This window comes from Cupressus sempervirens, chromosome 8, assembly GCF_028749045.1.
Source record: "Cupressus sempervirens isolate cs-2001-9-10 chromosome 8, ASM2874904v1, whole genome shotgun sequence".
Lineage (NCBI taxonomy): Eukaryota > Viridiplantae > Streptophyta > Pinopsida > Cupressales > Cupressaceae > Cupressus > Cupressus sempervirens.
In genome coordinates, this window is record NC_143125.1 from 294,660,150 (window position 1) to 294,686,839 (window position 26,690).

At 36.1% G+C, this 26,690-nt stretch overlaps 1 protein-coding gene across 1 annotated transcript in view; it reads right to left on the reverse strand.

The window, feature by feature from the left end:
- The window catches only part of LOC149542587 (uncharacterized), a 230,419-nt gene that overhangs the window by 23,118 nt on the left and 180,611 nt on the right, over positions 1-26,690 (reverse strand). The window contains exons 34-36 of the mRNA XM_089797485.1: positions 14,890-14,926; positions 14,691-14,748; positions 13,740-13,850 (exon numbers count right to left, since the gene is read on the reverse strand). Of these exons, the coding sequence (XP_089653611.1) occupies positions 13,740-13,850; positions 14,691-14,748; positions 14,890-14,926 (206 nt within the window). The remainder of the gene's footprint in view (positions 1-13,739; positions 13,851-14,690; positions 14,749-14,889; positions 14,927-26,690) is intronic.

Genomic DNA, 26,690 nt, shown 5'->3' on the forward strand with positions numbered 1-26,690 from the left:
TGATAACTTTATAAATAATTAACTTAATACCACTTATTTATTTAATTAAAATAATTAATTAGTCATCCTCATAAAATATTCATTATTTTGGACAACCTAATTAATTAAATCAAATTGCCTCCAAAATGGGGACATGACATCCTTCCACCAAGCTAGCATGTATTTTCTCATAATTGGGATCCTTATGCCCTCTTGGAGCTTCATTGACACTCTTCAACGTCTTCTAGTATGGGGAGCGAAAAAGACTCAAAGGCAACCCATTTGCGTAAATGCATTTTGGTATATCTTGGTTAGCAATATCCCAACTCATTTTGAAATGAAGTTCCAAAGGTCCCTTTCTTTTCCATGGAATGGGTGCTCGAGTTTCAAATTTTAAGCTCAGTTGTGGTAATATAAAACGGGTGGTCTTCTATCACAATATTTAAATTTGGGGGCTGCATTCTATTTGATTTTTCTCAAGTGTGTAAACTTTGTATACATGCTACATTCTCTTGTTTCATGCTTTGTGATATATTTTACTACTGTTTCATTTGGTATAGGTGCTCCTTTTTTCCAAGGCATTTCAAGATTCCTCTTCCAAAGTATCCAACCATTTGGCCTACTAGCCAATGATATGAACCATAGTTCAAATTAGCGCCGATATCTTGTTTTCTCACAAGGTTTTGAGGGTGGCACAAAAACTTGTGTTTTTTGCATGAGGAATTTGGGAAGAGAAGTTGAAAACTTTTCGACGAGACTTCTTGTCACTTCTCGGCAAGTTCTTGCGGGCATTGTTGGTTTAACTGTGACACCCAACAAAACGGCCAAACATTAATTTTTCCCTGCGTGGAGTGTTTTGGGTGGATGAGAAGGGTTTAGGAGGAGAAACGAGTGGTTAGCAGTGATCTAGAGCGATTGCAAATGGAAAAGGAAGATGTAGATTAGTTTCACATTGCACTTGACATTTGTATTTGTTTATCTTTTCACAAAGACAATTCGGTATTTGTAGTTTGCTTCAAAGTTCGGAATCTCTAACTACATTAACATTCCACGTGAGGATGCGATTTTGTTACTTATTGCATTTATATATATCTAGATCAGCTTGCCTAGCTTGTTTACTCATTTATTGACTAATAACATGCATCTACTTATTGAATTTTGTAAAAAAAATGCATTAATAATTAAATTAAGTCAATTTTAAAATTCTCGATATTTTCTTGAGACGTTGCCAATTTCTCTCTGATATTTGCCGAGAAAACTTTTAATTGCCTCATTGATAAGTGGCAGAGAACGAGATTTTGAACTATGATATGAACTATTCCTTTCTTTAACACGACCCTGACATTTCCAACAGAATCTACCACCTACTAGGGGTCTTATATAATCAACATAATTCCCTAAAGGAGATAAAATCTAGGTCCAATTTTGTTGTTCATTATGGCCCATAAGGAAGAGGTAGATGCAATTGTAATTTCTATGGCAAGAAATTTCAGACACATTCAAAATAAAAAACAAGACTTTGCACAAAGGAAAGGTGAATCTTAGCACAATTAAAAAGAAAAGAAAAAAAATTTAAAACCTTAAATAACAAATCAAACAAAATTAATTCCCTCTTTCACCCATTAGAAGCTTGCAAAGGTGTAAGAATGAGGTAAGGGCCCATTTGATTCCATGAAATGAGCTGGAAATAGAACTTGTGAATACTGGAATTTCCAAATTTTATGTTTGTTTAAAAGAGTGAAAATGGAATAGGAATACAAGAATTCTAATTTTAACCCAATACAAGCCTACACATCTTCCACTAAAAAGCTAGCATTAGAATGGAAAACTGGAATGGGAATTGAAATGAAGGGAGCTTTACAGCAGCGACAAGTATCCAATGGTAAAGCCAAGGATAATATTGGTTGTTGTTTACCATACAGGGTAAAAGGATAATTAACACATGTAGTATAGCACAATACAACACAAAACAGATATTTTATTCATATCTGCAATATGCACTCACTACTTTCAATCTGAATACAATGATTACAACGATGATCCAAAGTCCATTTCAGACGGTGTACATATACCTTCCCGAAGGAGTGACTCAAGCGTCACGCACCCGTTCGGATACTATTCTACCCATCGGCTACACTATAGATTTTACCGACATCATCCCCCGAAAAGAAAAGTCGTCTCCGAATGACAATTACCAAATATCTGAGATAGATTAACAAAATAGAATACACTAACTGTGACTAACAGGATAGATCTTTTTCCGTCACATCACATTCACATTTCTCCCATGCCTGCACCAAACTAATCTCCAAAACACGTTGCATTTGTAACCTCCGCTAATACAATACTGTCACCTTAGCGACACTGACCTTGATAGCCACCCATGCTGCCTTCTTTGCTTCCAACTCCTGGGTACACTGAGCCAAGTGTCACTCTACTTCCTTCAACTAGATGATCAGCTCCTCCCGAGCTCTCTATGCATCCACCAAGACAGCCTTACGCCAAACACCTACTCCGAGTGCCTCAATGCGTAGCATCCTTCTCAAAAGGCTTGCTCCAGTGCTCTCTCCACCTCTGACACACAGACACTCCATCCTACAGTAGCTCCAAGTGTCATCAACTAGTCACACTTCCCACGGCTGATAACTAAATTGACTGGGGGTCTAGGGGGCATTGCCCCTAGTGGGGTCAAGGGTCAATGCCCCTGCAGGGTTCTGGGGCAAAACCCCAAGCGTGCTCCTTATCGCGATACAGGGTGGGGTCGAACACACACAAATGTCCATGGAACACACCATTTTTGTGATTTTCTTCCAATCTCGCACTCTTTCTACCAACCGCTTATGTTTTATTACCTGTTTATGTCTTTCCCTTCCCTTCAATATCATATGTTCTTCATTATGGACAGTTTTGATTTGTCATCGTTTTTTTTTTTTTTTAAGAACCTCCTATCACCCTTCTTCTATGTCTACCGGTGTACTGCAACCTCCTTTCCTTCAAGAGAGTTTGTACGATGATCTGATTCCTCACAACTTTTAGCTGTATGGGAATGGCCATACGGTGCACTTGCTTTGCTCTCCCCTAAAGGGCCATTTGTTGTTTTTCAACACTGTATGGTGCTTGCTTAGCCGTATGACAGCTTTTCTTCTTAACCGTACATTAGTCCCTTCCGTACGGTGATGGCAACTTGTTTGGCTTACCGTATTGTGAAATAATTCTCTTACTTTCTTCTCTATTTTATGCCATACGGTCTTAGATATTATTTTGAGTTTGTACTATGTCACTTGTTCTATGTCTTAGATTTTATGCGCCTGTTCTATGTCACCTCTATGGCCCATTGTACCAATAGTCGCTTTTCCTCGAGTTTATTAAGACTATGCAATCTTTCCCTTAGGCTTTCCATGTCACCTAACTTATTCTCAATCGCAATCCTTAAACTTGGTACCATGAATTCCGTCGGTTGCCACTCCTTGCCGTCAATAACTGTATTCTTGATTTTAGAACCTTCACTCTGTACTGCTGAAGTTTTTATTAAGCCCTTCCTCTTTGTTTCCTGTACAGACCGTATGATGTGTTTTCCTTGTTGTTGGTACCTTTCTACTAAATGTGTGGTGCGGGGTAACATTTTCTTTTTGCGTCGTCCATTCACCGTGTACTGTATGGTGGAATCTTTCCTTTTGCTACCTTCAGCTTCATCCATAATCACCTCATCTCCCAAGTTCATTATTTTCACCAAAGGCTCTTCATACTTCATCGGTTTGTCCTCACTGAACGTATGGGCTGGTGTCTCATCCACCTGCATTTCTCCCTCCTTTATTTCCCTATACTCATTTGAAAACTCGTTTCCTTCTTTTTCTTCCTCGACACCCAACATGTTGCAGCTTGGGAAGAGTTCATAATCCTCCATCTGCCAGTGAAATAGACCGTTCACCGAATCCAGATCATTGTCCTTCAATCCACCTTCCAACCGTAGGACTCCTTCCTCGTCCGTTTCCATTTGCTTCTTACCTTCATCCTCTCCTTCTGAATCAGACGATCTGACTTCTCCCACCATTTGTGTGTGTAAATCAATAATGAATCTCCATCCTCTGCTCTCCATTGATAGTGTGTTCTTCTTCCAATCATGTTTAACCTTTGCTTGTATAAGCCATCCTCCTCCAAGAATGGCATCATATCCCCTTCTTTTTAGCGAGATGACTACAAAGTCGAGCAAGAATGGCTCTATTCCAATCATTACTGGTTGTGCCATCAAGATCCCTAGAGGCTTAATGCCATGTTGGTCTGTAGTTAGTAACTGGAATGTGGGTGGGCACAACGTCAGCAGTCCCAACTTCTTCCAAGTATCTTTTGGCAGGACATTTACCCCTGAACCTCCGTCCACAATTGTGTTTAAGAGGATTGCTCCCAATATACCCATTTCTATGACCGTTGGATGCCTTCTTGATGTGAGGGCTAGTAGCATTGGGTGTGCTACACTTGTTTCACTTTCCCTCTCCTTCTTGGGTTCTTCTAGTAGTTTAGCAACTGGAGCCATGTTTGTGAGTATCATTCGTAGTTGGGGCACTGTGAGGATCAGATCATTTAATTTTACTGGTACTTCAGTTTGTAATATCAGCCTTATGATGTTTTGTTCTACGCAGTTCCTCATTGAGGTACCCACAATGTCCCCCTTCTCCATTTGTGATTTCTCTATCTGCATCCCTTTCTCAATTTCCGCCCATGCTTCTTCCAGTCTCATCTTTTCTTCCGTCGAGTCTGGGTACAGCTTTGCTTGTTTATGTGTGATTGCCAGGACTTCCTCTTCATTCGTTCCTGCTTCAATGCTGATCAAATTCACTCCTGATTTCGATTTCGGGCACTTGGCATCTTCATGGTCTCCAGGACCACACCATCTACATAACAACTTCGGTGTGTTACAGTTTCGTGTAAAGTGGCCCCACAAATTGCATGCAAGACATTGGACCATCGGTCGGCCATTCGCATCATACTGAATTTGACTGCGGCCTCCGTTATTATTGTTATTATTGTTGTTGTTGGTGTTGTTGTTCTAACTATCATTGTTTCTGTTTCTGTTTCCTCCCAACGTGGATGCTTCTTGTGTTAGGAGCACTTGTTGACCTCTTGTTTTCATATTGAACGAGCACTCCTTTGTGGAATGTCCCGCGATTTGGCATATATCACAGAACTAATTCTTCGTGTTGTTGTTTTAACTATCATTGTTTGTGTTTCCGTTTCCTCCTGATGTGGATGCTTCTTGTGTCAGGAGCACTTGTTAACCTCTTGTTTTCATATTGAACGGGCACTCCTTTGTGGAATGTCCCGCGATTTGGCATATATCACAGAACTAATTCTTCAGACAGGAAACCTTAGTGTGACCTTCCATCTTGCATTCTGTGCACCATAGCTCATTTTCTTTGGTCTGGCTATTCTCTTTCTGCATATTCTTAAACTCTTTCAACCTCCTGATCATATCCTTCTAGAGAGCTCGGACCTTCTTACTACCTTTGTTATCACCATTGCTATCTTCAGAAGAGGATTCATCAGAGTCGAATGATCTTCTTTTCTTCTTCTTTGTTATTTGTTCTCTTTCTAAGTCCATCGCTCAATTGTATGCTTCAGTGTACAACAATGGGTTCACCCCATGCTTGTGTTCCTTTGACACTCTGAGCCGCATTGGTCCTTTCCCTTCCGTCTGGATTCCCTCTGGGCGTATACTAATTTGCCAATTCTTCCTTTGTTCCTTCGATCACCCTTCGCCTTTACTGGGCTTCTTCTATCAACCTTTCCCTTGATCGACTTGGTGATTGCACTCTATTCGTCAGTGCTCCTGTGGTACCGTGGTCACCTCCTGTGCCACCACTGTCGTACCCTTCGACGAGTTGTTGGAGTTTGTGCCTCTGGTCGCTTTGTTGTGTGCGGTTTAATACTTCCCATGCCACCCTTATGTCGTCATCTTCTGGATTCTTATTTCTATCTTTATTAAATGTGTTCATCATTCATAGCACTCGGTCCTTATAGGGAACGGCGCCAAATGTTTACCGTATAGGGCAAAAGGATAATTAACACATGTAGTATAGCATGATACAACACAGAACAGATATTTTATTCATATCTGCAATATACACTCACTGCTTACAATCCGAATACAATGATCACAACGATGATCCAAAGTCCATTTTGGACAGTGTATATATACCTTCCCGAAGGGATGACTCAAGCGTCACACACCTGTTCAGATACTATTCTACCCATCGGCTACACTATAGATTTTACCGACACCAGTTGTGGGCTTTGTATGTAGTGTTCTATCATCAACTGGTTTATGTGATTGGACAAGCCATTCCTTGACAAATTCATTGTGTCATCCCTAATTCCAATTCTAAAAACCAACTTCAAAAAATGATCTTCCCCCTCATCCTCTAGGTAAAGAGAACAAGTCCAACCATATTCCAAGAACGATTTTGTGGATTTGCAATTTCTAGAATTTACCTAATTCCAATATTGCAAAATCCAACATTTTGCAATTCTTGCAACCAAACGAGCCCTTAATGAAGAATTACAATTTAATCTTCCAACTTCTTTGTCAACCAAACTTTTGTTGAGCCACCTATTTGCTCCACCTCAAGAGAAAAGAAATCTATTTTGTACGCGATATTATCCATAAAACCCAACACGAGACAGGTTAAAACACTTTAAGGTTATGGATCCCAAAATTTTATAAAATTTGCATAAAAAGAGGTACCCGCCACTTTTACGGCCAAGTTCAAATTGGGTTGGACCAGCATTTCAACACACGTCGTGGACATTGGCCATGTCTAGACCCAAAGGCATATTTGGACTGGACCTAGACCCAGCTCAAAACGGACCCGGACCAAGCCCCTAGGTGGATGAAACAAACATCATAGGAAAAAATTGTGAAACCTAAGCAGCAAAATAAAACCCATCAACTGATTAATAAAGTTAATGAAGCTCTAGAATGGCAAATTCTAGAAAATATTGGAAAACCCTATATGCCCATGTTTATAAGAAAAATATTTAAATGAAAAAAAAGAACACCATGATTTTCTAGAAAAAAATTGTTGAAAACCCTAGGTGTCACCCAAATCTTAATCAAATCTCATACAAATGCCCAATTGTGAGCAGAATAATCAGCTATCTATACAAATATCCCAAATATCCCCAAGTGTTCCCAAATCTAGCAAAACAAAATTCCAAATCTTATCTGTCAACAGGAATAGCAGGGAAATAGTTTGACAAAATGATCAGCAAGATTTTTTGGGAAAAATCATGAAAAAGATTGGGCTTATAGACAAAGGCATAAAACAATGTACAACAAGAGTAAAATACTACTTTTATTTCTCTATAAGTCTAAGAGCACTTTCATAGCATAGAAATATTGAGAGAAAATAAAACAAAGAGTTAAACCCATGATCTCTAGAAAATAGATTTTTGTTGTTTATTTGTATCCATATCACTGATTATATTGCACAAAGCATGCCACAACAATTGTAGATTATACACTTGATAGTGATCATATTTTATCTGATGTTTATATTCATATCAGGAAGATAGTATTCTTTCACTTGCAATCAAATTATCTTATTTCCGTTTGTAGTACTTCTATAGCATTATAGAGATACAGTTCTAACAAGTAACTATTGAATTGTATTTGTAGATAAGTTTTCAAAAACATTACCCATACCTTTCAGTGTTAGAAGATGCATATTAATGAGATTAGTTCTTTGTGTAATTGTATTTCAAAAAAGGGTCAAATCTATCATTTTTAGGAGGCCAATAGCTATTACTACTGACGATCAATGTGGACCTTTGGGAATCCTTTTCTACATATATTTTATTCACATCCTGGGTTTAGTGTAAGAAATCAAATTCTCTAAGCTTAACATGTTTTCTTGACATTATTTTCTAATACTACATAGAGATGGATTTTCTTCTGAATTACTTATGCAAAAAAGACAATTTACCATTCAGCTTCAAAATGCTTGCAGAAGCCATATAAAAGTTTAATGACGCAAAAAACAAAGAGACATGCAGGTTTGAATCTTACAAAAAACAGATATTTATTGGAATATGTACCAAAATCATTTGTATGAGGTACAGAAAATAATGTTTGGTGGGCATAATAAATTAAGTGTGCCTAAGTGAACTTGAAGCACCCTGACCTAACGACTCCTTGTGCACTGCTGCTTGACATGTACATTTTCTTACATCACAGACAAAGCCTGCATGCGGTTGTGACTGGAAAACATAGCAAGTTTGTTTTTTTAAAAAATGGCAGCACATTTTTGCGGTTTAACAGACTAACGGATTGCAGCAAAATGTAGCAATGTTATGCCCCTTTTAAATACCATTTTAGTCATGATTTTAACACAATATTTAGCAAATTGACACACCATTAAATCATTGACCGGCAATATTTTGGGGAATAAATAGCTGACAGGTCTCATTTATACAAAACCATGATTAATCAAATGTTTTAAAGAATTTTGCTCCTTTGTCAATAAGTACCATAAGCAAAAGATAGATGATGGCAAATAAATGGGCTTGTTATACTACAGCATTCAGCTCAAACTGAAAAACTAATTGACTTCACAACCACAAACTATTCACAGGAGCATCTTAGATTTTTCTTAGACAAGATGCTCGCCACATTCCTCCTCATTAAGGACATCAACTACAAAACCACATTCTTCATTGTCACTTGTAATAAATGCCTTCTCTTCAATTTCCATCTATGAGATAGTTTGCTTCTTCAATACAATACACAACAATGTGAGCAATAGTAGCACATAACTCTATTCTTCAACAACTAATTTTTATTTGATGAAGAAGAATTAGATCTGCAGATAAGGTTAAGCTTTATTTTCACAAACAATGCAATTTCCTTTATAAAAGTCAATTTATTAAACTTCATTTCTTCATCTATCAAAGAGGAAATTACATTGTCAAAACTAGGATTGATCATGTTTAGTGTGCAAGTGACAATAGCATAGTTGGCAAGAAAGTTATTTAATAAAATAGCTTTGGCATCATCATTTCTACTTGGGCACTAATTTTAGTGAGTTGTTGCCTTTGAGAACACAATATACTTGTGTGGAAGAATAATCCCCTTTCCTAGCAGTTAGCTTGCTGGGTTGTGTGGTTTGGTGGCTTCCTTTTGCTTGGGTTCTTTTTTCTTTTTTCTTTCTGCTCTGTCTTTCTTTTAGATACTGTTTGGAGTCCCTGTTGTACGCTAGGTTGCTGCTCTGTTTTATGCAGCCCCTTGGACCTTTTTGTTGGTCTTAGTGAATCCCGAACTTCTTTTGATGTCTTTGCAAGATAAATTTGGTGCAAATAACAATCAAAGAGCCCAAGTACAAGTATTGCTAGGGTTTTTCGATCTTTATTAGTCCTCCTTGCTACTACATCAAGGTCTTATGGCTTATAATGTGGTTCGCTTCACAACATTCCATACATAGTTTTTTGAATCAGAATATACCAAAGTTAAAACTTTTTAACCATAGAAGTCATGCTCGTCAAGCTTCTCAATGCCAAATATTTTTCCCATGAAATTAAAAGTTCTTCCCCATTAAACTAAACAAGATATAAGGGTGTCATGTACAATAAAAAACACACATAAAATAAGTTTTACAAGTTGACAACATAAATTGACCATAAATACTTTATGATTTTACAAAAACGTTTTGACAAGAAATAACAATTTTTATAATACAACTAGATACTCTAAAACCACCAAGAAAGCACCCTAAGGACATCTAGACATTTTAATGAATAAACAATGTGGCTTTAAATACTTTTATCTTACGAGTCTAGGCAAATCTATACAATTTCAGAGTTTCACAATGCCACAATAGGGAATCGAGCTGGTCGATTCTCCCAAAAGATGCATCTCCTTAGCAAATGTCTAGCATCCCGATTGAGGATCTCATAGTGGTGGTTAAACCATGACATGAATCCCGAGGGGATATGCTATAAACTTCCAATAATCTCCCCCTTGGTGTTACTCGAAGGGATTTAAGCCTATGATCCCACTTTAATACCACTTGTGGGAAGTTGAGCTAGTCACTTCTCCCAAAAGAAGCATCTCTTTAGGTAACTACTAAAATCCTAGTTAAGGATCTCACATGAGGTACTTAAACCATGTTACGAATTCAAATGGGATATGCTGGACATATGCTAACAGATGCATCCCCACAAATCCCTTTTTCCTAGAATGTGGGAATTTGGGGAATGTGACCCCAACATCCTACCAATAGATATAATTCATAAAATATATTCAATTCTACAATTAGGAAATATACTTACGAATCTACACAACCAATGTTAATGATTACATTGGAGCTCAACCATAGCAAGGGTTGTATTGGAAGAGATGAAAAGGTATCCTAATATCCCCTAGATTGGGTCCAACATAGGACATTATCCGTTGTGGCCTCATGTGGTCCTTAGCCATCACCATGAGTTGGCATGCCTAGTCAGGGCTTTATATCATTCTCCCTCATGTCAACTTCTCACCTGCTCTTTGATTCTGGTTCTGGGAATTTTCCTTAGACCCAGTCTGATACCAAGTAAAATTTTGGACCAGGAAAGCATAGAACCAATATTCCGAAACGCAAAATCACACAAGAACAAATTGCACAACTATTCATCCTGGGAAAACCCTCTACTTGAGGGTAAAAACCCCAGCCACACCAAAAGTGATCCTTTATTGAAATCAGAAAATCTAAATACAATGCTTTCAAGCTTAATCAGAAATAATATAACCAGTGATTGTTAACTCTTAAAACTCAAGGGGCATGCCTTATGACAGACCGAGCAACACATGCTTAGCATTTATAATACATATTAAATTTCATGTATCTCACAGATACTAAAGACAAAAAAATGATTTACACTCTAAAAATCATCATGTGCAGATCAAACACAGAATTAATCTGTTGCAGAACAATGCTTCATATTGTAGATATGATAACCTTCAAGAGTCACAGAATTCACTATGTTTCACATGCACACAAATCACATAGTTCAGGTAGAAAAATCATGACACTCTAGATCATCAATGGAACTAGATACCATGCAAATTGTCTAAGTCATGGTAACTTAAGGGGCAACACTAGTTACACATTTAATGAATTGAAGATTGTTACAAAACCAAGTTGATTCAACTCCTCAAGAGACACATGAGCCACGTGGATCAAATACACCCAAGTGAAACATGATACGAGATCATCCCACTCACTTTTTGAAGAAGGGATACATGATAACAATAACCAATGAGAATAGAAGGTTGTTGTCAATACAAATAGTAATTCCAACTGAGCTTATGCTCAATGACACTTGCACTCTATCTTCTTTAAATCTGGGCAGTTCCACTTACAAAAGAGAGATGATACATCTCCAAAACAATTGATGCAACTACATAGACTGCCATTATGAAAGGAAGAATACAAAGGCGAAGAGCTGTCTGCATAACTACAGCCGCTCCAATATATGTGCGCATGAAGGCGACAGAAAATCCCAGTAGAATGGATAAGGCATAGACTGAATGAACTTATCAACAAAAACAGCTTATAATATCGCTGCAAGGCATAAGCCAAAAAAGGTAACATAAAATGAAAGAATAGCTCAATATAGCCAATCTGAGAAAGCTTGACAACAAGATAATCATCAGCAAGGAAGATTGCACAACCATTGCATGTACAATGATGTCTCTTGTTGCTACCAAACATTAATAGCTTTGTCTTTCCTCTGATCACAGTTATTTTTATCGATGTTGGATGCCTATGTTCACTACTCCCTGCTTTATATCATTTTCATTATATCGATGATGAATTTGCTTACTCAAGTGGTTCTATATATTTGCTGACTTCTGCTTTTAATTAAGTGTTGCTGCCTTAAAGAGATAACATGAGAAATTCACTGCTTTCTATTGCTGCCTTAAAGAGATACCCTGAGATACCAACTTGTAATGACTAAGACAAAAGTAATATTTTTCTAAATAAGCACATATTTCAATTGACAGTAGATCAATTCCAAAGATGTGAATATTATAATCAAGTCTAATCTTAACTCACAAAGAATCTTCTCTTAGAATTGTTCCTCTTTCCTCCATAATTTATATTATTATGCTAATCATTAACCATCTGTGTAGAATTATACTATATTATATAAAGAAATCGTTTAATTTTATCATTATTATTTATTATCAAATATTATTTTTGGAATGACATCACACTTAGGATTCTACATGGGGGACATGACACAAGCTGTTGATGTTCACTTTAAAGTTTAGAACTTGCAAAGTTTATTATTTTGCTAAAGTTTCATTTAAAATTCTTGAACTCATAAATCCTTTTATGACTACTCTTTCAAGTAATATGAAGTACTATGCTGTAGCATTCTATTTCTAAAAACACATGAATATGGGGCCTAACTTTGTCAAAGATTTACTTGGCCCAACTGGGTATTCAAATCAGATCTAAAAATATAAATTACTAGTGATTCAGCAATTTATATGTCAAATTCTGGTTGTCCACTTTTTGCAACCTGTAACACTTTCAATAAAATGGCATGCAATCACCAAAACAGGGAGTAGAATACCAACACAATATATAATCCAAAATCTGCTGATCACATAAATCTGGAAACTGAAGCCACAAATCTCTACAACACCATGTTGGAAGTTGTAAACTTCAGTGACTTATTCATGTGTGTGGAATGCATTTATACAAAGAATTCAAAAAAAGGTGTTATTCTGGGTATAACACGCAATATTAAAAAAAACGAGAAACCCTATAACAGATAATCTAGCTACACAAACGGTATACTAAGTTTCACATTCAATTTCTAACATCACAAGCGTGGAGCCGAAATGAGCAGGAATGAGAAATAATTTGTTGAATAATGTTAGCTAGCATATATGCTTTGATCCTCAGCTTGGGCACATAGACTCACGATTTCAAATTACATAAATTGGTCTCCAATGGATGATGCTCTGTGAATTAGGACTTTAGTGCTTACTGCAGGAGAATGATAACCATCAGTAGATGTTCAGTAACAAACTAATGGACCAATGCTTCTAATCTGTGAAGCCTGGTGTTGAATTCTCCATATAGAACTCAGTTCTAAATATGGTATCCATATTCTTGTTAATCTTTTCAGGATTACTTTCTCATTTCAAGTTTTCAACACAGGTTACTTGCACTAAATTTTCTCTTAAATTTGCATACAGAGGTCATCAAAAAGATCACATGGCTGAGTATACCACCCTGTAAAGTAGATGCATACAGATTGAGGTTTACAAAGAAGAAGAAAAAGGACAATGGAAGATAAGTAGAGACCAGATAAGAAAATCAAGAACTCATGAGCAGAAAAGATTTCAAAATATGGGAGAGGAACCAGGATTGAGGATTACTCGAGGATAAATTTAAAAAAGGGATAGGATTTTCTCTAATAAAATGTGGTTAGCAGTGTATTTCTAAGTGACACAAATAGAACTACTTGTGGCAACTACAATGTGGAACTCAATTGTCTCCTCCGCTCATAGTAAATAAATTTACATTACATTCCTTTCATTGATATTTTTAAAATATGTGTGAGAATAAGAATCAAGAACTATCAAGCGTAGAAAATACATATTGACATTTTTAGATTCGATCAGAGAACATAGGATCCTTATTATGCCATAAAAGTATTTAGCATGCAAAGCTTAAATACTGAAACTTGAATATTCAGACCATACTTACAGAGAATGCATGTGTAATGTGAACACAGAACTCAACCGCAATGCCAACTGACATTACAAGATTTACAACAGAGATTGCATTCAACTGAATGCTCAGAAGTGACATTACTCCCTGTCCAATAAAAAAATATCTTTTAGAATAAAATATTATGCAACCTGACAAAGAAATATAACCAGCCGAAGGGACCCACATAATTTTTGAACATAAACTGCTACTGATAATATTTTTTCTGAGGTTTGTCAATTTTATTATTGGTAATTTGAACAAATTGCAAGCTGGGTTCTAGAATACAAAAAATAAATCAAAGATAACTTTACTATAGGGAATACATTTGAATTAATTTATCATTCATCTTGTACATAATAAAACTATTAATGTAAAATCAATTCTAAATCATCTATAGAAAATATATCAATAGGTGACCTTTTGCACAACGGCTATTGACATGACACAAAAAAAGGCTGATATGACTTTAAGTTGTAATTACTATCTTACTAAGAAAAATTCAACATCACTTCATGTTCTATTGTATCCTCATGATGCAAATGGTAAAAATTTGTTAATGAAACCCTTTGCTAATATAGAGGGTAGAACTCCTGAGAAGAACTTGCTTGTGCAAAAACCTTCTTACACAAATGAAAACAAGGGGCTAGCAGTCAACCTTATTGTTTCATATTTCAAGAACATTAAAGATTAAATACATCTACTAGTAGTTTCAATAATTATAGAAACCAAGAGGTATGAGAGCAAAACATAAAACACTGGATTGATCCTCTCCAACTGAATACAAGCAATTGATAACGTGGAGACCATGTTATAATAGGCCATCTACAGGGGATTGGAATTTTGTAGCTTGAAGAACAATGACATTTTAAGCCTTTTCTAATTGGCAATTTGCTGTAGATAGCATCAATAAATAACATTTAACATGTGAAGAAGGATAAAACATACCATGATATCCAATATAATCATTGCCAATACGAGCAAAATCATAGCTGAAGCCCATAAGCTGCAGGTATTAGATGAATTAAATAAGAAAAAATCCACTTAAAAAAACATAATTTCAACCTTTGCAAAGCATAAAGAAATAAAATATTCTTATAAATATTGGTATGCTTCTTAAACATAGGTTGGTAGGTAGGATAAAAACCTGCATGTAATAACAATGCAAACGACAAATACAGCTCCTGTTCCAAAAGTGCATCAATAATTCAGTCAGTTAAATGTCATCAGTTAAAATATAAAATTCAAGCTTGTGCTACCAAATCAGAAGGTAATAGGAAAAATAATGATAAAATAATATGGTAAATCAAATAAAACCTCAAATATCAAATCCAATTTATTTATTTTTTAAATAATTATTTATGTATTATCAATAAAATTCTCCTGTATCAAAATCAACTTTACCTAGCAAACCAAATATCCCTCAGACTTGTACAAAATTTTAACTATTGAAAGTGAAAATGTGCAAGAATAAGAAAAAGATATATGTGTTTTTGCTTTCTTGATGCCCAATTGCAAATTACTATAAATATAAATAAGATCTTCCATTCTATGAAATTCATTCCTATTTCTAGAAAGTGTGGTCATTTCAATTCCTCTTAAACATTGTTAAACTTACCCATTGAGTCAAGATTCAAATACAAAAGCAATATGAATAATTTACTCATAGAAAATCAACTATTTCTATCCACAAATGTCAACAAATAATATTGCATTACCGTTACTCTAAACTTGTGATACAATGCTTGCATGGGGCTAGGAAAACATACAGAGTCTCAAAGTGAGCGTGTTAGTTCAAGAAACATGGCAAGTATGGTTGACTCGTTGAAACTTGACACTCAGGCTCTTGTGCCAGAGTTAATTGAAAAATTCTAAAACCTAAAGCACAAAAAGGCACCTACTACACTCCAATATGCTAATCATTTATTTGGCAAACACAAACAAGGAAGAAAACATACAAAAGCAAAAATACAATACAAAATGAAGCAAGAAAACAGAAAACACATACATAGCAAACATCGATTAAATTGAATGTAAACAAACCTAAAGCAGCCAACAGTTCATCCAAGATGAAGCATGGTCCATTCAAAAGAGAAAATCATCCATTTTAACATTTCAAGAGCTATTTTTAACTTTGATTTTTATTCTTCACTTTTCATTGGTGCATCCTCTACGTTAGGTGTTTTTCCTAAACCTAATTCAATAATCAAGAAGCAAAACACATAAATATGAAGATATCCTTTACCTCTCGTCTTTCTTCTCCCATAAGTATAGGGTCAAATACAAGTAGAGGGTCCAATATGTTTTGCTTAAGTAAAAACAGGTTTTGATAGGACCCAAAACCTTTTACAGAGCGCCAAACAAAAAAGCTTAGAAAGTCTACGAGAAACTGTGCATCAACACCAACGAACAAAATAGACTAAGGCAAGAATCCTTAAAACATCAAACAAGAATAAAAGACATCAACAAGACAGCAAAAAGGCAACATCAAGACACCTATAAGGTCTTCAGTAAATCAGCAGCCTAATCTACAAGGATATTCATGTTCACAACAAAGGCCCTTGGCTCATCAATTTCTTTGTCATTCATAACCTCTATCTTCTTTGAATTTTCCATTTTGCATTCACGCCTAGGTCCTCTTTCATATCCTCAAAACCCTAAATTCTCCACTATTCTAGTTTGTCCAAAAGATCTTGATGTTCTCCGCAACAGTCTTCAAGATGGAACAGCTCTGGTCAACAAGTTTCTTTACCACATTCTCAGTACTGTCAACTCTGTTTCCCATCACATCAATCTTTTTTAGCATATTTTTCATCATTTGCTCCATAGCTTTGTTCTTCACTTCTAGAATGGGGCTCTCTTCATTAAATTCTTGACTTCTTCCGCATTCCCAATAACATCTAAAAGCCTATCCAAATGCTGGCCTAAAGTCTTCTCACCTCTTGTAGTCCTGCTTACCTGATCAGAATCCCTTCTGGTATCATGCATATGTTCCTTCATACTGCTTAAAACTTTGGGGGGAAAGTCCAATCCTATATCCTAGTCCAACGAAACAAGTACTTGGCACGAAAGTTCCGTAAGGGAAACTGGCCTGCAGCCGCTCTCCACTACGAAGGGGAGTCGAACCTGTGACCTCAAAGAAGTAACCTCAAGGCACAGACCAACTCACCTACAAGTGGCGGCTGAGGGTCCCGGTATGTTGGTATGGTTAAAAATACTAATATATGTGCGTGCGTGTACACACATATATATACAGACACACATGTATAAGTGTGTTTGTATCTATATACACAAACAGACACACAACGATTTTACAAGAGTTGGACTTGCCTGAGACTTAGCAAGTTGACTTTTGACTCAAACATGGACTCAACAAGACTTAACAAATTATAAAACCATGAAATATAGAGGCTTTTTTGCATTCAAAACTCATCTCATTGATCCTATTATAAATATACTTCAGAGACAATAATTTAATCAAATAGAAACTACTTTGACTATATAAACTATTATGAATATTGCATCATAGAATGCACAAAATAATAATGTGATAGATTTGTTATGGGTTGTTAAATAGATTATTGTATTAGCGGTACAAATGTGTTGCTTTGTCCAAACTCTTCAATATATTTGGGAAAGTGCTTCCAATATATAGGAGATTTAACTACTATACAAGTGTGATGTGTAAAAAATGATAATATAGTGTAGAAAATTTTACGTAAAGCTTCTATAAACTCTCCTCAAATCCTTGACCTTATTCGAATTTGGTATCAAAGATATAGGTCAGGTATGTGGTAAAGAAGTGTGTGTTGGAGGATATGAAGGCACTTGTTGAAGTGCTCAACCAATTATTTTCCTCATGCTGCCCAGTTATTAGTTCAGTCTTACAATTTTTACAAAGTATTTGCCTATGATTGATTCTCTATTATGTGTTTGAGACTTGTAAAGATGTGTTGTGGGCAGTGAACAAGATAATGGTTCACTCAAGCAAGGTTCATGATATTGCTTGACTACTTAATTGCATCTTGAAGATGTGCTGATCTAATCCAAGGCCTAGAACTCACCGCATTATCCAAGTGATATTGGTATTATGTGGTGGATTAATTGAATTTAATCCTCCACTACACTCGTTTTTTGCACTTCGACAGTAGTGCCCAACACTTTCTATTACATTAGCACCAAAGGCATTAACATAAATGGAAAATGCCTATCAATTCAATGTAGCACCTGACTCCTAACAGAATCAAAGCATGACTTCTCCACTGTCAAAAGCTTGGGTCAAATGACATGAGCAATATTGGCCTAGATGAGAGAAAATGCACTTGTTCAATCACTTGAGCAACTCAAATTTTCAATGGCATTTATATAATTACATTTGGTAGAACCAATAGGCCTTTCAAGTCATTGAGTTGAATGGTCCCCAAGACTACTATTTGTCTTGGCTGATGCAAAAAAAACTGAATTTGGATTTTCATGATCAAAATATAAAATCCATACACATCACTACTTTTGAGAAATCACATTTGGGTGTATTCACAATGTTTGTGCTGAATACTTCTGATGCCATTCAAGTGGACCTAATAAATCAAGGACGTCACTGAAAGCACTAGAAAAATGGTGAGATGTTGGTAATTTCTTTGCACGTTTGAGTCTCACCAAGTTTACAACTCTCTTTGTGGTGTATCATGGCATTACAAATGTTTGCCAACAAAGGGTAATATTCACTGTAACATGGGGACTTGCACCCCCTCCGAAATCTCGAAGTACTCATCCCAAAGATATCCCCGCACCAGGTACTTCAGTACCCCAGTACCACCACCTCCGCCATTCCACAACCATGCCACCCTTGGGATGGGTACTTGAGTTTCTATTTGAATTTGATTTTTGAATGTTACTATTCGGTGTAATATGTTACAATGTTGAATGTTCAATGGTTCTACTTCAGGTTGCAATTTGGCTATGTTCAAGTATTTTAATTTGGTATGTTCTACTAAAACATCATTTCATAACTAGCATTTCAACACCCCATACTACATACTACCCTTTTCGCTGTCCCTATACTGTCCTGAAAATAAGTCCCATTTTCCCCCATCCCAACATACCCCAATATTGGTGTTACATTGGTAATATTTGTAGTTTAAGTGTATAGTTTTGTTTTTCTTAAGCTTGTATTATTTTTTAGTATTTAAATATTATCTCATTGTTTAAAGTTCAATGTTGTATGATCTACATCGGAGTCAATATGTATGTAAATTTGTGGAAGCTTTAAAATCGCATTATAGGTGGAATTTTAAACCTTCAATATTATTTAGATTACAAGGGGGAGTCAAATAATGCTTCTCTTGAGGAGAAAAATAGTACATTAACTGAAAAGGTTAAAAGTTCAAAATTTTACACATCGCAGATCAAGTTATGGTAGGTCCTCATTGAAAAGGTTTTTGGTATATAATAAGTGGATCACCAACAAGGCCCAAAGATGTCCATGAGAACAAAAAATGGATTATGGAAGATTGAAGAGAAATATCTTTTTTTGGGTCTTGGACTATAGATGCATAGCTCACACATATCAACTTAACAAAGACCTCAAAGGAAGTGTGGGATTGATTGTAAACTTTAAATCTCCTCAAATATCTACCCTTATTTCTAATTTAAACAAGTATATATCCAACATGAGTATTAAAAAAAAATAGCTAAAGGAATTAACATTATAAATATTGCCAAATGGATTATGATTTCCATGAGACCAAACAAGTTATCGAAACTAGTCATATAAGTTTATGCCTAAGAAGACCTATATTACTCATCCCAACACTATGGCAAGCCATGTACTAACACCTAAGTTAGGTCCTAGACAATGATGTAGTCGAGATATTTGCTTCTGTCTCAATGATTAGTGTATATTCTCAAGTGAGAGATTTATTATTAAGATTTTCTTAAAACTTTCAAGATTGTCTATTTTGTCCAAAGCTCATTAAATAATAGGAATTGTTAAGTGAAAACATAAATGATTATGTATGTTGTCCCAACTCAACCCATGAAACTTAACAATGATGGTTGTCCTTTCCTCGAATAATCTAAGCGAATAAGGACATAAAGCATTTTTTGATATATCTAGAGTCTTTGTCCTGAAATCCATTATATTCTTAAGTTGTGGGCACATCTTTATATGAAACGTAGGTGACCCGTAGCCTAAAAAACATAAGTTGTCCTCCTTTACATGTACTTTAGTTGATTTTATTAACCATGTGACAAAAAGGCCAACGGGGTGTGGGTTTTCAAAGAGTCTAATGGGTCATTTATTGAATCTAAATCTAAGTTACCGATGCTGGTGCTGGTGTGGGGTGTTGACACGTGGATTTCTTTTTTTTTCGAGGGGGGCGGGGGGGGGTAGGAATTTCGGATGCATTTGGGTGCAACCACACACACACACAATAATTTATGTATGCAAAGAAATGCAAGAAATATACAAAAATAAACCATTCCATAGCATGATGCTTCACCATTGAGAGTTCAACTTCAAATTCACTAATCAAATTCCATCATTCAGAATCATTAGGATTCTCAAAAAAATCCACATTCTTATCATCATCAATTAAATACACTCTAAAATTGACGTCTAAAAGGCTTTTTGGCTGCGGATGCTTTCTAGATGGGCCCAGATGCTTCTCGGATGCTCCCACAATGCGCTTCTTGGGAGAATCTATGCAGCATCTGGATGCATCAGAACCAGCATCCAGCCATTTCAGCAGAGAATCGGTATCTAAGGTCTAAATATGGAGCATTTGGATTGAGCTGGTAATCGATCAAGGGTTGAGGCTAAATCATCTTTTGTGGGTTATTGAAACAAGATTCTAGTGTTCTTTTAGGATTCATTATGTTCTCACTCTTTTATCGAATGTTGTTGCAATCTTCAGCTAAGGTCCAAAACCCTTTAGTATCCCTAAATTCAGATAGATAGATGGACTCCCCCCTAGTTGAAAGGGTGTATTTTGGTGGAAGGAGTTTACTCTATGATGCCTTAACACATCATTTTCAGAGCTACAGATCCTTATCAGGTTTGAAGACCATTTTCTCAATGTGAAATTCAGCCGCCAGGTTCAGATTTGGGTTAACTACAGCAAGGTGTCTTCATATTACTGAATCTCGATGTCGATAGCAACATTATGGACAAGTGGAAATAGGTTGAACAGACCTAGCTTTGATTTTCTAGATGTTTAAGCAAGGAAAGCTATGGTTTGAAGACATTTCGAAGTATTCGATGTCTGAATCTACATACTGTTAACTACCTTCATCTTAGAAAGTCAAAAGTAAATATGAATCATTTCTGAAGTTTCCAGGTGGATTTAGAGAGATCTTTTATACATTTTCTATATTCAGAAATTTAGTTATATCAACAGAAAAAACAATCCAAAAAACTCAACGCGAATCCAAGTTTTTTGAAGAATTTCTTATATGGAGATAAATATCAGAATTTCTGTGCCCTATTTTTGAAAATATAGTTTCTTTTTATTACATCATGTTCCAGTTTGGCCTCAGCTAGGATACAAGTAGATGGGATTGTTTTCTGAGATTGTAGGGTCCGTTTGGTTCCTAGAAGATGATAGGAATTCGCTTTTTCAAAATCTGGATTTAAAAATTTTTGTGTTTGTTTCAAAATTGGCAAAATGGAATTAGCATACCGGACTTCCAAGTTTGCCTCAAAACCAGGTTTTCCAACTTCCTACTAGCAAGTAGGAATTCATAATCAAAACCTGGTGTAAAAACAATAGATTGGACTACTTTTTGAAATTTGCCTTCAACTCCAAGCTTACGCATAAAAATGTGTCTTCACACACATCTTTCCAAGTGAAACAAACAGTTCAAGTAAAATCCCGAAAATTGGAATGAAGATTTGCAAAACCTTGATTTAACTAAACCAAGGTTTGTAGAAATCCTGGTTTTTTAAATTCCACAAACCAAATGGACCCTTAGTGCGAAGCATGATTGATACATTTTTGCATCAGGAAATTGACATTTCTTATCAACTATGGCTTACCTCATATTCAATAGTACAATGATTGTAGCATGCCAACTTTTCCTATAGAAATCCTTGTATACTGTACAAATTATTCAATGTATGAAATCATAGAATCCTTATGTGTAACTTTGATTATGAATATGTAGAGACTTGAAATAGGGAATATGTATGATCATGATTTGTCATTGCTCTATTACTTGGTTAGAGCTATAGTTTGATGGGGATTTTGAGAAAATGCCCCAATGAGGACAATTTTCAGAAGCAAAACTCTAAATGAGGTCAAGAAGTAGCACATCATGTAGATTCTAAGGACCACCCCTTGGGCATTCCCTATCACAATACAAGGCGAAGCTGAGAAAATCCCTACCGACAAAGCCCAAATGAAGACCTTTAGAACCATAGGAACCTACATGGCACATACAATTTTGATATTTTATGTATCTTAATTCATAGCTACCCCACTAGTTAGCAAGTGCTGAAAGGCGAGATGGGGAAGCAAGGAGACAAATTTGAGGATGGTGGAAAAGGTTGGCACCATATATGTTGTATACTATACAAATAGTACTTAAAATGCTAATTATGGAAAGATGTATAAGATTATTAAGATTAAAAAAGTAAAATTGAAAATGCCAAATACCGAATACTTGAACATTGAAGTTTTGAAAATTCAATATCGAATTACTAATTAGAAATTAGTATTCTAAATAAAATTGTGGAATTAGTGTAAAAAATATTTCTAATATATCAAAAATATCATAAAGATGATTACAATGAGTAGCATGATATCAAAACAAGTAGAAAATATCAAAATATAGTGAAAGGAGGCCACTAATCATCCCTCAAGGAAAATTTCTCATCACTAGAACTATTGGACACCTAATGGTCAAGCTCTGCCAAATAAAAACCAACCAACCATACATCTCATTGTGTTGTTGGGCTCTGTTTGTATACATGTCTCGTAGATAGTGATATACAAGGCACTATGTACAACAACTAGTTTATTATCCTAGAGGTACGTTTGTCCCTCTTAAGAGAGTGGATGAACCTATAAGTAGACCAGCTACACTTTGAAGTTAAAGAACAAGTCCTTGATTTCTGTCCATGACAATTACATCACAAAATTAAGTCCTCATGCACCATAGTTTTTATATCTATGTTTGTGAATTTCGTTCACTCAGTGCAAATATTGCTAGCAGTTTCAGCATGATACATCCTATCAATGCACCTTAAGTATTATGCCTTCACCTCGTCATCTTGAATTCGTGTAACTCTCCCAAGCCTAGGCATGTACCAGTTCAGATTCAATGCATAGAAACCATGTGCAAAAGAGGATTCAATCTATCACATACGTGTTGAATGATTCATTGAATGCACTAATTATAGAATGCTACAGTGGAGTTCTCTTGCCAAACAACCCTTATCTTGCCAAGGATAGAATTGATGCACTCAGATACCTCGCCATGGATAGGTGCATCCCCATTCCCATATTTGATGACAGAGAAATTTAGAGCAATGAGAGAGACTATGTATTCTACATAACTCCAAATTAAATTACTCTTCACTATCTCATTCACCCTCCTAAACTGCTTCGTCTTGTCCTCATCCCACCAATTCCAATCATTCATCATAACCATGAGTTGTAGTGGCTCTTGCGACTCAAGCATTCTCTCCAAGACAATGAAATTGGATGCACATATGGTTTCAATTGGTTTCAAGACCTTTTATGCAAAGCTCCCAAAGAGTGCAAGATGCAAATAAACATCTAGACATCTCACGTATTACTGACTAGTCCTCCATCAAGTCAATCTTCTCCATATCCTTGCATGCATTATTTGTGTCATCCACACAATATAGAGTCCACCAGAGATATTTGTATGTTGCGTCAACAAGCTTCCTTGCAACTCTGCACATAGGTGTTGCATATGTCATTACTTGGACCACATTTTGTGGCCCAACCTCTTTAACAACCACTCGAAGAATGTCAAAAATAAAAATCAGCATCTTTTTGATACCTAAACAATAAACCACCTTGAGAAAGAATACATGTAACTAGGATGTTGATGAGTGGACAATGCGAAATATCCATCCACCCATAGAATCGATGCATTCAAATACCTCGTCAAGGATAGGTGCATCCCCATCCCCATATTTGATGACAAAGAAAGTTGGTGCAGTGAGAGAGACCATGTATTCTGCATAACTCCAAATTAAATTACTCTTCACTATCTAATTCACCCTCCTAAATTGCTTTGTCTTGTCCTCATCCCACTAATTCCAATAATTCGTCATAACCATGAGATGCAATGGCTCTTGCAACTCAAGCATTCTCTCCAAGAGAATGAACTTGGATGCATATGGTTTCAATTGGTTTCAAGAACTTTTATGCAACGCTCCTAAAGAGTGCATGTGAAGAGTGTGGGATGCAAATAAACATCTAGACATCTCATGTATCACTAACTAGTCCTCCAATCAAGTCAATCTTCTCCATATCCTTACGTGCATTATTTGTGTCGTGCACACAACGTAGAGTCCACCAGATATATTTGTATGTTGCCTCAACAAGCTTCCTTGTAGCTTTGCACATAGGTGTTGCATATGTCACTACTTGGACCACATTTTGTGGCCGAACCTTCTTAACAACCAATCGAAGGATGTTAAAAATAAAAAACAGCATCTTTTTGATGCCTGAACAATAAACCACCTTGAGAAAGAATGTGTCAACTGAACATGTAACTAGGATGTTGATGAGTGGAAAATTCAAAATATCCATCAACCCATTCATTGCTGTTGCATACAAACTTTGCCCAGCATGCCTTCATCATCTCCATGAAAGCATTGATCTTGGCATACTTGTTATCCAAGATCGTGATCCTCAATTTCTGGTCAATTGGCGGCACATATGATGGTCCTCCCCTCGCCACCATAAGGAGATTAAGCTACACAAATTGGGATGCCACTGGCAAAAAGGAACTTGCCAATGGCATCATATATCTGATTCTTGAGGTGCACATGAACAAATATGCTATAGGGTTACTTTTCATCTTGTGTTTCCTCTTCCTTGATGTGGTTGAGCCACAACACTATGAGCGGATGAAGGTGCTAAGGCTAACCTTGACATCGCCTCTACTCTCTAACACCATGTATGAGTAGAAATGTTGTGATGTGGAGCCTAAACAGACTCGGAGGTTAATTTTTCTCCCTTTATTCTGCTTGGTTTCCCCCCAGATTATTACTACAAGGTCAAGGGGCAATGCCCCTTGCGAGGTCCTAGGGCAGTGTCCTAGGTGCGCTCCCTATACTAGTACAAAGTGGGGTCGAGCGGTAACGCCCCCAAAGCCAAAAATGAATTTATTATTGTAAAAGGCATCAAGTGTTATTTTTCTACCAGATGATTTATTTGAGCCTCAATTTTGTAAACAACAAAAAGCTTGTATTAAATGGATTAGGGTTAGAGATTTCGTTAAGGTATGATGAGATTGTAGCTTCTTGCTACGGTATAGAGTTGTAAGGCATTACAAATTGTAATCAGGTTGTAATCACTGGATAATAAGAATATTAGACTTGTTGTTGGTGGATGTAGCCCTTGGACTCACTGTTGGTGGACATAGCCCAAGGATTGGGTGAACCACATTAAATCTTTGTGTCTTGTGTTCTCTTTTGTACGATTTATTATTTTCTGATATTGGTTATATTTGCATGTAATTTTTATTTCTGTCTATTGTTAATCCTAACAAGAAACATGTGGCTTCTCTTGAATCTATTGAATAGTCTTAACTTGAATCCTAAGAACCAAAGTAGTAGGCAATGTTACTCTATTGTAGACTAGAGTCTGGACAACCCCAAAGCATGTTGAACTCAATTATGTAGTGAAGATTTTTAGGCTCCTTAACAAAATGAAAAAAAATTCAATAAGCACCTAGTTCCAGCCTACTTCAAGAACTTAAAATTCTAAATTTTAATTTTTTTTACAAATTTTAAATTGTAAAACTAAATTTTAAACTTTTCAATCTTGACTTTGGAGGTCCCTTGAGATTCAACATAAGGTTTGTTTGAGAAAATGAAACAACAAAAAATCAAAACTAAATTATTGAAATTTGAAACAACAATGAACAAAGCCAATTACAATTTGATTTTACAAATGAAAATCAGAAAATACGTTGTGCTTAAAAAATAGTTTCAAGGTTTTAGATCTTCCTCTTCTTCTTCTTGCTCCTAGTCACTCCTCTTTCACATGCAACTACTCCTTTCACTCCTCCAATCATGCTTTTGTCTCCTCTTCCCTCTTCTCTATCTATTGTTGCAAACAATGAGAAATGAAATTGTTGGCTTGGAGGGGCCTAAATGGACCTCACATACAATTAGACTTTGTGATTGCCTACGATTGGGGAACACTCAAACAAACCCTTGAAATGGTCGAGGGGGACACCTGCACATCACCCTCATTATTTTGGAAATGTCAGGACATCTCTGCATTATGGTAGCAATTGGGTGGTAGTGGGGAAAATTCATAACACCATCGCCACATCCTAAGAGTAGGTGGGTTTAGGGTCAGGGACACATCCCCTAGTTTGTAATAACTCTAACCGGTTATAACTTCGTCAAACACCAAATTCTTTTATAATTCAGTTGTTTGACATTTCGTCAAACATTTTGCAAGCAAGCTCTAATACTAGTGAAATAAACCCTATCGGCTCTCAAACAATCTGTGTTGAAGAATTTTTTTTTTTTTTTTAATTCTTGAGATTTTGCAATTTTTTATACAACATTATAGCAACAAAATAGAAGATATTGCAATAATAATTTCAACTCAAATATTTGGATATTACATAGGGAATATACAGCTTAAAAATTCCAGATTTCAATATCAACTTTGATATTGGGTATTTTCACAGAATACCAACCACCCAGTTGATAAAATATCCCCTATTATC